We start from the raw sequence: 12,720 nt of genomic DNA, 5'->3' as shown, positions 1-12,720 counted from the left end.
TAATGTTTATAGCAACCATATGAAGCAGGCATTATTATTTGTATTTTAGATGTTATGGAAACCAAGGTTTGGAGAAGTTAAGTAACTTACCCAAGCTCACACAGCTAGTGAGATTTGGAACTAGGATTCAAATCCAGTTGCCTGACTCTACAGCTGTGCTTCCACTGCTCCTACCCCTTATGCATACTTCATGTTCGCATCTTACAAAGAACTGCAATGAATGACTTGTACCTGGATCTCATCCAGATCTTTCTCCGTGGAGCTGTGATGTGGAGGGATTCCATTTCTCTAAATGTTAGTTTCCTCACTTATAAAATGGTGAGCATAATGCTGACATTATAGGGTTATTTTAAGAATTAAAGCTAATATCTAGAATGTGGATACATAGTGGATAATACATGTTATCTCATTATCATAATTATTATTATTTGTGAGGATACACTGTAGGGGGCCTTCTGTCCCAGATGATCTATTTATGTGGTATTTCATCATCTCGTTCCAAATGTCAAAGTTCTTCCTTGTAGTCTTAAGAAGAATGTGCCTTGGTAAGAAGAATGTGCCTTGGGAATCGTCAGAAAAACGCATGCTATTTTATTTCATTCTCTATTAGCAAGTGGTGTGTTTTGTGAGCAAAGGAGCAGCTCTGGAGAAGGGTCAGCACCATGCATGGAGTGTTGAGCCCTCTTTTTTGATGTCTTTTGCTCTCTGGTAGAATGAGCAGACTGTAGCATTTGGCAGGAGCTGGGTCACAGAGGACAGATTTCAGGCTCTTTCTCAAAACTCAGGAGACTCTTATTGTCAGAACTTTTCAGATGCTGTCTGGATCCTCTACTAGCTGAAAGCTCTAAATAATGTCCCTGTGAATTCTTGGAATGGATGTCCCTGGGCCTAAGACCACTCCAGATTATCAGCCAGTGAAAGACTCTCATTATTTATTTCCTATATCTTTGGATGATGAAACACACTAAATCTAATTTTAGCTTATAGTAAGCATTTTGGGTCACTTATTTTTATAATTGTTTTTAGTGAAAATTTTGAAAACCAATTTTTTTCTTATAATGGATTTCAAGAAACCTGAGTCAATCATCTACAAAATGTATCTGACTCATTTGTAGTAGGTCAGATGAACAATAACATTCTTGAAGAAACTTCTTATTTGATCACTGCTTTGCATTTCACTGACCTTAAAATAAATTATATTTTCCTGGGAGCCAGAGACATTTTTTTCCTTACATGAAATGAAGTTCTACTTAAAACACACACGTATTGAGGGCCTGCCACATGCTAGCCATTGTTCTCGCCAAGGGGGTGGAGGGTACTCAAATTTTTTTGCCACATTGTCTCTTCCTTCATGTACTTCACGGCCTGACCTGGGCCAGGGATCTGACCAGAATGACAAAACATATTAGACTCTTGTCAGACTTTAGCAGGCATATGAAATGCACTGCACATGAATCATCAATGGTATTTATTAAATACATCACAAGTGCTTGCTATTTCATAGGCAAATTACAGTTCAAGTTATTACATTAATGTGCAAATTATATTCATTTCTCTTACTAATTGATGAAGTTTCCAACTTTAGATGTCTGACTACCATAAAGTAATAGCTTTTGTACCTGGTTCTTAAACTAGTTTTGTTTGGCATAGAAGGAGCCTCTTTTGCTAAAAAAACAGATGGCCTCCTGATTTGTAGAATGAAATTACATTTTAAGGTGACATGCATTTAGATCACTAGACTTTGGCATATTTGCTTAAAAGCATAATATTATTTTATAGATAAATCTTATGCATTGACAACAATTTCACTCAGAAAGAAAAAGGAACAGCTAAAGATGAATGTTAATGTATGGTTTTAAATTTTTTCTCCATGTCCCCTATGTCACTTTTTTTTTTCTTTTTGTTGAGACAGAGTCTTGCTCTGTCACCCAGGCTGGAGAGCAGTAGTGCAATCTCGGCTTACTGCAACCCCCACCTCCCAAGTTCAAATGATTCTCCTGCCTTAGCCTCCCAAGTAGCTGGGATTACAGGCACACACCGCCACGCCTGGCTAATTATTGTATTTTTTAGTAGAGATAGGGTTTCACCATCTTGGCCGTGCTGGTCTCCAACTCCTGAGCTCAAGTGATCCGCCCACATCAGCCTCCTGAAGTGCTGGGATTACAGGCATGAGTCACTATGCCTGGCCCCGTATGTCACTTTTGATCTTCTGTTAGGTCAGCTATACAATTTATATTATAATCTGAATATTATTGGGTATTTCTACTTTTAAAATTATATTATTCATGGTATTCAGGGGTCAAAACTTTTTAACAAAAAAGACATTATGCTTTTTTTTTTTTTTTGAGACAAAGTCTCGCTCTGCCCAGACTGTAGTGCAGTGGCATGATCTTGGCTCACTGCAACCTCCGCCTCCCAGGTTCAAGTGATTCTCCTGCCTCAGCCTCCAGAGTACAGGCACATGCCACCAAGCCTGGCTAATTTTTTCGTATTTTTAATAGAGACGGGGTTTCACCGTGTTAGCCAGGATGGTCTCGATCTCCTGACCTTGTGATCCGCCCACCTCGGCCTCCCAAAGTGCTGGGATTACAGGCATGAGCCACTGCGCCCAGCCGACATCATGCCTTTATAGTGTAGTTTTTCTACATTAATTGAATTTATCATTATTTTCAACTCCACGTCTATTGCAAATAACCTTTTCTTCCGTCTAGGTTGTAAAGAGAGAGATCTTTGGGAATGTCCATCCAATAAACAATGTTTGAAGCACACAGTCATCTGCGATGGGTTCCCAGACTGCCCCGATTACATGGATGAAAAAAACTGCTGTAAGTGCTTATGCGAATTTGTCAACACAGCATTTTTATTTTAAACACCAGTTAAGTCTCATTTTGAATACAAGCCAAAAATGTGTAAGTATCCATCCAAATCTTTTAGTATTTTCACATCTTTTGATCAAACTCCACTTGTAAATACATATTCTAAGAAGCCAACTAAATATGTGTAAAATATATACACTGTAATATTCTTCTGGCATTATTTATAGTATGGGAAAATTAAAATACCTCCAAATATCCAAAAATAGGGAACATAAACTACAACCGTACAAGAAAATAATATGCAAATATTAAAATTAGATTAGAGAAGAAAAAGTTCTCTTGGATTCATTTTATATCATTAGTTGAATAAAACAAAATATTCAGTATTATGTGCATTATTGTCCTGAGTTTCGAAAGTACATATATCCACACATAGAAAAAGATCAGAAAGTCATAATTAAAAGTTTACAGTTATAGTCTTTGGGTGGTGTAATTATTAAATTTTTGTGCTTTTCTCTCTTTTCTACATTTTCTAAATGAATGACCGTTGCTTTTAGAACCGGAAAATAATTATGTCTCTTAAGATGTTTTACCTACAGATAGATAAATGAAACAGAAACAAACAGAAAAGCCCAAATTGAAATGACAATGAAGACATTTATCTTTTATTATCTCTCATATATATATATATATATATATATATATATATATATATATATATCTCACATGTTTTATATTATCATATAAAAGTCAAGTGTAGGATGGACTCTTGAGGCTGTATGTGGCAGTTTAGTACCTTGTCTGTGATTTCAGTTCAGTTTCAACTCAGGCTGGCTCCCACAATGGTGAAAAGATGACATTACCATGGGCACCTGGGGCACCATGCTTCCTTGATCATGTCCACCTGGAAGAAGGAAGGACCATGTTCATATCTCCAAGATATCATTAAGGGATTCGCTCAGGTCAACTTTGGGCAGAGTGACAGCTAGCCGTCAGGAGCCTTTGTGTAGTTAGAAAAGACACTTGCTACAAACAGCTGAACTGCAAAAAGAAGCACCATTCAGGGAGAACCAATAAACAAAAAAGATGCTGTTTTCTCCAGGTTGTTCCTGTCCCCAACTAGGGCACATGGCACAGCAGCAGAGTTTGGGAAGGAGCTGTCCTGTGAAGCACAGTCACACAACCACAGGCCAAGGCCTATGATATCAGAGCATATGTTTACTCCTGGACTACTAATTGTATTCAGAAAACAAACAAACAAACAAACTGTAGACAGAAAAATGCCATGCCCAGCTTAAATTAATCAGGATCTTCCTTTGGAACTGGGGATGGCGGGTGTGGGGGTCTGAACAAAATTGGGCTCCCTTAAAAAAAGGAGGAAGAAAGGAAATGGTTGTTAAGTAGGCAATCAAGGAGATTTACTATAATTTTTAAAACTCAAAAGAGAACTATGTATGATTCACAGAGTCATTTAATAGTAGAGATGTAAAAAAAAAAAAAAAACCCCATTATGCATCTCTGTGGACAGAGATTGTTTTCTTTCTAAGGTGGCTTCAGTCTGTTCATCCCTCATGCTCTGCTCATGCAGATTTTAACCCCGTTCTCTGATCTTGGGTATTTCTGCTGCTGTGAGTACCGTTTATTCAGTCTGATTGTTAGAATCAGAACATTGAGTCACTTGAACGTAGTAATTCTGTTTAAATGCTCTTTGTGTGTATTGATGTCTATTAAATAATATTTTACAAATTCTGTTTATACTGTTTTCATGTCCGTTTGGAAGTCTCAGCGATCGCGATCACATACTTTTTCTTTCCATGCTTCTACTGGCACATGAAGATGTGCATGTTAGTGATAATCACATTTATTTCTAAAATGTTTTCCTTCTCACTTTTTGTTCCCCATGCCAGCATTTTGCCAAGATGATGAGCTGGAATGTGCAAACCATGCATGTGTGTCACGTAACCTGTGGTGTGACGGTGAAGCCGACTGCTCAGACAGTTCAGATGAATGGGACTGTGGTGAGCTACTTGTTTCTGCCATCTGTTGTACTCTCTCAGGCCTGTCAGCCACTGAAGCTAAATGAATCCTAAATTACTTCCTGGATTTTACTGGCCAAGTTCATCTATTTTGTTTTACTGTTATAAAAGCTGATAGTGGTGATCTATGTGCGTTATTTCCAACTCACAGAAAATTTCCCCACCAAGCTACTTCACTATTTGAAATATTTATATTATAGGGAAAAACATTTTCTGTTCAAAATGTTGTAATCATATAATTGCTGGAATAGGATTTAAAAATTATTCATTAAAACCCAACTTCAATAAATTTAATGATAATCTGCCAATCTTTTGTCATCTATACCTACTAGAATAGAATAGTCAAGTGGCCCCTCTGCCTTCCCTACACTCTCTAAGTCCAAGACTTCTAACTATCTAGCTCCTTACACAGACAGGAATTAAAGACATCTCCTACCAGCACCTCCAGTGTTGCAGTTTGTGATCTTGAGTTTGATTAATTTCCTCATCCCGCACTCATCACTCCTTCCATTCGCTCAGCTCTTTCTCAGTCCTTTGCATCAACCAGCCAAATCACGATTCTCATGTGTGTTGTCATCAATTGTGCAGCGTTTCATAAGTGCTCTGAGGCTGGTTAAGTACAGAGGATGCTCCTTTATATAATAGGAATTAACACATATACCACATTAATCCTAAATTTGCATCCCTCTCACGCACTTGCATTCTCATATGCTTTCTTGAAGGAAATGATAGAAATGGATTTACAACTCACTTCTTGTAATTATGCAAATCCTGGTTAACTCATGGGATGAGGCCTGGCTCTGGCTGTCTTCTGACTCATCAAGAAAAGTTAAGAACTGCCTGTCTCTTTCATTAGAGTCTACGGTTCTTTGAGGGTAGAGAACATTTCTAATTCATTTTTTTTAGCCCTCTAGCACACTGAAGGCCGTGATTTGCACAGGGTAGGTACACATCAAATGGTTAATGAAAAAAAATAAAAATGAATGTATGCCAATGAAGCAGAGGCATGTAAAGTGATGTGCTTCTATGGGAAGAAATGTTTTTAATTAGGGTTTCCCCTGTCTTTTCTTTCCCTAGTGACCCTCTCTATAAATGTGAACTCCTCTTCCTTTCTGATGGTTCACAGAGCTGCCACAGAACACCATGTGTGTGCAGATGGCTGGCAGGAGATGTTCAGTCAGTTGGCCTGCAAGCAGATGGGTTTAGGGTAAGGTCAGTAGTTTGTAGCACTGATGAATTTCTCAGAAAGCTTCATGGAACTTGGCAGTAATATCTTCCTTATGGATGCATAGAGAGTTAGTGCTCTCGAACAAAGAGTACTTCAAAAAGAGAACAATGAATCAGGTGAGAGGACCACATTTAATTACAGGCACCTGCCCTGAGGAGTGTGCGCTGGAAACGTACTTTGATGGAGTCTCTAAAAGTAAATGAAGTAATTGTATTTTAAGTACTTCTGAAATGAAATGCTTTCATTATTTATAAAAGCATTATGATCATTTCCTTTGAGAAATCTGGATGAAAAAATCTTGTAATTTTCCCCCAAGAGGTTATTGAAAATTTCTTCTTAAGCAACACATTTTTAAAGAAGTTGAAGTTGCTGGCATTTCTGTTTACTCTAAGTAAGGCAGGAAATGTAAATCAAGAAATAGTTCAGTATATTCGCTTCTCAGTAGAATGAAAAGATTCACTCTGGCTTTGATACAGATGTACTGAAATGGATCCTTTGAAAGTTAGATGCTTGCTATTTTGTGAGGTTTTTCTTTTTCAGTTCCATTGGGGATGGAAAGCAATAATTTTTGGGGTCTTAGAATATGTAAGTATTTCTTTTACCATCGATATATTTGAGATTTGGGGGAAATGTAGAAATTAGAGAAATTGAAGACAAAGGAGTTCTAAAATTCTAGACTAAATAAAAAATTGAGTAAATGCCATTTCCTAAGATCCACTGAACAAAATTGAAACGGTTTTACAATAATGAGTCATTCAGTTATGGGATAGCAACTAGCAGCACATTTTTGTTATCCTAGTTCAAAGAATTACTAATATGTAGCTCCCAACATCTTGAGTCCACTTCTCCCCTGAAAAGACCCACATCTTTAGGAATTGAATAACCGATGCTCATTTATAATAAAGGAACCTTAAACTTTACGAGAGTGGAAAATTGTATTTGCCAAGATCTATTAAATTAGACTTCATTTTTACAACTTCATTATTGTGTCTAAATGAAATAGGATATGCTTGTGTTCAGAGATAAATGAAAAATCTTTTGCATATGGTTATGAAGCATCTTTCTTCTCGATAAAACGTTACATATACAAGGTTTTATTTGCAAAGTATAAGGTTGGAACTGCAAAGATTTTACAACCAGAAAGTTCTTTTGACAAGCCACCCTGAACATAGCTGTTCTATTGTAAATAGATAGGTTTCTGTTTTAAAATATGCTTCTTTATGTTTCTTCTAAATATTTGCATATTAGAGTTTTTATTGTGTTAAAATGCACATACATAAAATTCACCATTTAACCACTTTAAAGTGTATAATTCAGTGGCATTTATTTTATTCACAATGTTGTGCAACCATCACCACTATTTGTTTTAGAACACTTTTATTATTCCAAAAGGAAACTATGTACTCACTAGGCAGTTACTTTCTATTTTCTCATACCCACAGGCCCAGGGAACCACTAATCTGCTTTCTGCCTCTATAAATTGGCCTATTCTGGATATTTTAATATAAATGGAAATATACAACATGTAGCCTTTTCATCTGGTTTCTTTCACTTAGCACATTTTCAATCATCTGTCTTGTAGCATGTACCAGTACTTACTTCCTGCTTGTGACTGAATAATATGCCATTAAATGGATATACATTTTGTTTATCCATTCACACATCTGGATTATTCCCAACTTTGGCTATTGTGTGCACACTGGATTTTTAAAAAAATATGTACTCCATTTGCTCTATTTTCTCAACATAGTTGGAAATTGAAACTTCAATATAATATTTTAGATATCTTTAAATATATAAAATGCAAATAGACATACAGATATTTTTTATTTTAGATTATTTTATTTCACAGAAGGGCTAGGAAAATATGACATAGAGGTGTGGTTGGAAAACCATATCCATTATTTGACTGATTTAATGGGAAAAATGGGTAAGTGGTGATAAGTCCTTTAAAGAAATGAGTACTAGTAGTTTTTGAACTTTTTAGTTGCCTTGAAGTTTACTCTTTAGTTGACTTGAGTGGCTCATGAATTGACAGAAATCTGGAGAGCCAGGCTACGCTAGCCATGATGGTAATGGTCAAGATGAGGCTAGCTTCCTGCTGAGGGAACAGGCTCAGGCAGCTGCCATGTGACCACTGTCTCTGGAGACCAGCTGCTGTGCTGCAAATTCACAATTCTGCCACCGATGACTTAAATAAACTCTAAGTCACCCTGCACCTTTGAGTCATTTCCTCCAGATCACAGTCCTTGCTAGAAGGGTCTGTCTGGCCATGATCGGCCTATGCTGCAAAAGGAGGGAAGTGGGAATGGGTGTTCCTTCTTAGCTTCTGGAGTGGAATTTATGCCAGCCTGCCTTTGTACATTCAGACATATTCTGCATCAAAAATTTGAAGTTTAAAAAGCAACTCCCAACTAATTCCATTCAGTATTTCCCTTCCCTTTTTGTTTTTGAGTATCTGCTTATGGGCCTTGTACTGGACTAGGCATTGGGTCGAGGATGCAAAGTGAATAACATCGTCAGAGTTTATAATGGAGCAGGGAAGACATGTAGGTGAACAGCCAATAACACAAAGTTAGAAAAAAGTCCAGATATTTTGCCATCTGAGAATGGTGTAGACTTATTGCATAGAACATGGCATTTCTATTAAAATTATACAAGAAAAACATAAAACTTTAATCTTACCTTGATAGTATAAATTTGTTATATCACTCATTCATTCATGAGTTCATTCAGTAAACATTTATAGAGAATGGCATTGTAGTGTATGTAGGGTCCAGAACCAGCATAACCTAATTCCAAGTGGATCATTCATCTACTTCAGGGGGTATATTTTGGAGGGAATTTATCAAGAATGCAGGTCTACCAAATTTCATGTGTTGCAGGGATTCTACTGAAATGCTTTCTTGATAGAGGCAGTTGATTTAAAACACTTGCACTTAGGATTTTTTTAGACCCAAATTATACCTTCCATGTCTTACTCTCAAATGCTAGGCTCTCAACTCAGTGCTTGTCTGGATGAGAAGATTTAGAGTTCTTTGTTGAATTTGAAAAACTTTTTGCTTTCATCTGTTGATATCTCAAGAGTTCAGCCCAGATTGGAAGTATGATGGCCATTTGATTAGAAAAATGTATAAATGAAGCCCCTAAATACTTGTGACAGCTGTATTAGTCCACTTTCATGCTGCTAATTAAGATTGTACCAGAGACTGGGAAGAAAAAGAAGTTAAATGGACTTAACAGTTCCACACAGCTGGGGAGGCCTCATAATCATGGCGGAAGGCAAGGAGAAGCAAGTCACATCTCACGTGTATGGTGGCACACAAAAAAGAGAGAGCTTGTGTGGGGAAACTACCATTTTTAAAACCATCAGATCTTGTGAAACTTATTCACTATCATGAAGACAGCACAGGAAAGACCTGCCCCCATGAGTTACAATTCGAGATGAGATTTGGGTGGAGACACAGCCAAACCATATCATTCTGCCCCTGGCCCCTCCCAAATCTCATGTCCTCACAATTCAAAACCAATCATGCCTTCCCAATAGTCCCCCAAAATCTTAACGCATTTCAGCATTAACTCAAGAGTCCACAGTCTGATGTCTCATCTAAGATAAGGCAAGTCTCTTCCATCTATGAGCCTGTAAAATCAAAAGCAAGTTAGTTTCCTAGACACAGTGGGGGTACAGGCATTGTGTAAATATAGTCATTCCAAGTGGGAGAAATTGGCCAAAACAAAGGGACTACAGGACCTATGCAAGTCTGAAATCCAGCAGGGCAGTCAAATCTTAAAACTCCAAAATGATCTCTTTTGACTCCATGTCTTGCATCTGGATCACGCTAATGCAAAAGGTGGGTTCCCATGGTCTTGGGCAGCTCTGCCCCTGTGGCTTTGCAGGGTACAGCCTCCCTCCTGGCTGCTTTCATGGGCTGGTATGGAGTGTCTGAGGCTTTTCCAGGCACATGGTATAAGCTGTCAGTGGATCTACCATTCTGGGGTCTTGAGGATGGTGGCCCTCTTCTCACAGCTCCACTAGGCTGTGCCCCAGTAGGAATTCTTTGTGGGGACTCTGACCCCACATTTGCCTTCCACACTGCCTAGCAGAGGTTCTCCATGAGGGCCCCACCCCTGCAGCAAACTTCTCTCTGGGCATCCATGCATTTCCATACATCCTCTGAAATCTAGGCAGAGGCTCCCAAATCCTGATTCTTGACTTCTGTGCACTTGCAGGCTCAACTTGCACCCTGTGGAAGTTGCCAATGCTTGGGGCTTCCACCCTCTGAAGCAACAGCCTGAGTTGTACCTTGGCCCCTTTTAGTCATATCTGGCACAGCTGGGACACAGCACCAACTCCCTAGGCTGCACGCAGCACAAGGACCCTGGCCCCAGTCCATGAAACCACTTTTTTCTCCTAGGCGTCTGGACCTGTAATGGGAGGGGCTGCCATGATGACCTCTGACATGTCCTGGAGACATTTCCCCATTGTCTTGGGGATTAACATTCTGCTCCTCATTACTTTTGCAAATTCTGCAGCAAGCTTGAATTTCTCCTCAGAAAATGGTATTTTCTTTTCTATTGCATTGTCAGGCTGCAAATTTTCCTTTTATGCTCTACTTCCCTTATAACACTGAATGCCTTTAACAGCACCCAAGTCACCTCTTGAATGCTTTGCTGTTTAGAAATGTCTTCTAAAAAAAAAAAAATAGAAATGTCTTCTACCAGATACCCTAAATCATCTGTCAAGTTCAAAGTTCCACAGATCTCTAGGGCAGGGCAAAATACCACCACTCTCTTTAGTAAAATATAACAAGAATCACCTTTGCTCTGGTTCCCAACAAGTTCCTCATTTCCTTCTGAGACCACCTCAGCATGGACTTTATTGTCCATATTGCTATCAGCATTTTGATCAAAGTCATTCAACTCGTTTCTAGGGAGTTCCAAACTTTCCTACATTTTCCTGTCTTCTTCTCAGCCCTCTAAACTTTTCCAACCTCTCCCTGTTACCCAGTTCCAAAGTTGCTTCCATATTTTTGCGTATCTATAGCAGCACCCCACTCTACTGGTACCAATTTACTGTATTAGTCCATTTTCACACTACTGATAAAGACATTCCTGAGACTGGGAAGAAAAAAAGAGGTTTAATGGACTTACAGTTCCACATGGCTGTGGAGGCCTCACAATCATGGCAGAAGGTAAGAAGGAGCAACTCACATCTCACGTGGATGGCAGCACACAAAAAAGAGAGAGCTTGTGCAGGGAAACTCCCATTTTTAAAACTGTCAGATCTCCTGAAACTCATTCACTATCATGAGAACAGCACAGGAAGACCTGCCCCCATAATTCAATCACCTCCTACCAGGTTCCTCCCATGACATGTGGAAATTGTAGGAGTTACAATTCAAGATGAGATTTGGGTGGGGACACAGCCAAACCACATTAACAGCATATTGACTTTGGTACCTGCATGTTCAGTATCAAAAAACTTATGGGCATTTAATTAATTGATGATACAAATCAGAGTTTAGACTGCCTTCTGATATTTGCCGAATGCTCAGTTGTAACATCTGGTATTTGAGTGAGTTAGTCTAAGGGAAATGTGACTCTTTATATATCTGGGCTCCACAAGCTGTATCTAAAGTTAGATGATTGGGAAACAGTGTGTCTGGGCCCTATGATTTTGGCAAAAATGCTTTTATGGAGTTAGTTGCAATTTGATTTTATGCCCTGATCTTTTAGTGTTGGTCAATAGAAGTTGGTCAAACATTCTTTTCAAAGCATGTTTCTGTATCTGGGCAAAACCACAAAGACAGCTTCTATTATATGACCTACTAGTCCCTAATAATCCCTGGTATAAGGGTTTACACTTTAACTTCCTCCAAAAATTTATTCCCACTCATAACCATGGTTGCAGCATTGTCTTGGACATGATCTGAATGGATCCTGGGTAAATAAGAATTTGATTTATAACTTGAATAATCCATCAGGAGTTGACCAAAGAGGGCTTCTATTATTATTATTATTATTATTATTTATTATTATTATCATTATACTTTAAGTTCTAGGGTACATGTGCATAACGTGCAGGTTTGTTACATATGTATACTTCTGCCATGTTGGTGTGCTGCACCCATCAACTCGTCAGCACCCATCAACTAGTCATTTAAATCAGGTATACCTCCCAATGCAATCCCTCCCCCCTTCCCCCTTCCCATGATAGGCCCTGGTGTGTGATGTTCCCCTTCCTGAGTCCAAGTGATCTCATTGTTCAGTTCCCACCTATGAGTGACAACATGCGGTCTTTGGTTTTCTGTTCTTGTGATAGTTTGCTGAGAATGATGGTTTCCAGCTGCATCCATGTCCCTACAAAGGACACAAACTCATCGTTTTTTTATGGCTGCATAGTATTCCATGGTATATATGTGCCACATTTTCTTAATCCAGTCTGTCACTGATGGACATTTGGGTTGATTCCAAGTCTTTGCTATTGTGAATAGTGCAGCAATAAACATACGTGTGCATGTGTCTTTAAAGCAGCATGATTTATAATCCTTTGGGTATATACCCAGTAATGGGATGGCTGGGTCGTATGGTACTTCTAGCTCTAGATCCTTGAGGAATCACCATACTGTTTTCCATAATG

General features: G+C 38.6%; 1 protein-coding gene across 2 annotated transcripts in view; it reads left to right on the top strand.

Annotated features, from left to right (window-relative positions):
- The window catches only part of CORIN (corin, serine peptidase), a 279,582-nt gene that overhangs the window by 223,190 nt on the left and 43,672 nt on the right, over positions 1-12,720 (top strand). For both annotated transcript variants that reach the window (XM_021938640.2, XM_021938639.2), the window contains exons 14-16: positions 2,712-2,825; positions 4,724-4,834; positions 5,930-6,059. In XM_021938640.2, coding sequence (XP_021794332.2) covers positions 2,712-2,825; positions 4,724-4,834; positions 5,930-6,059 — 355 coding nt within the window. The remainder of the gene's footprint in view (positions 1-2,711; positions 2,826-4,723; positions 4,835-5,929; positions 6,060-12,720) is intronic.

The sequence above is a fragment of the Papio anubis genome, chromosome 3 (genome assembly GCF_008728515.1).
Source record: "Papio anubis isolate 15944 chromosome 3, Panubis1.0, whole genome shotgun sequence".
Classification (NCBI taxonomy): Eukaryota; Metazoa; Chordata; class Mammalia; order Primates; family Cercopithecidae; genus Papio; species Papio anubis.
This window is presented reverse-complemented; position numbering and strand designations above follow the sequence as displayed.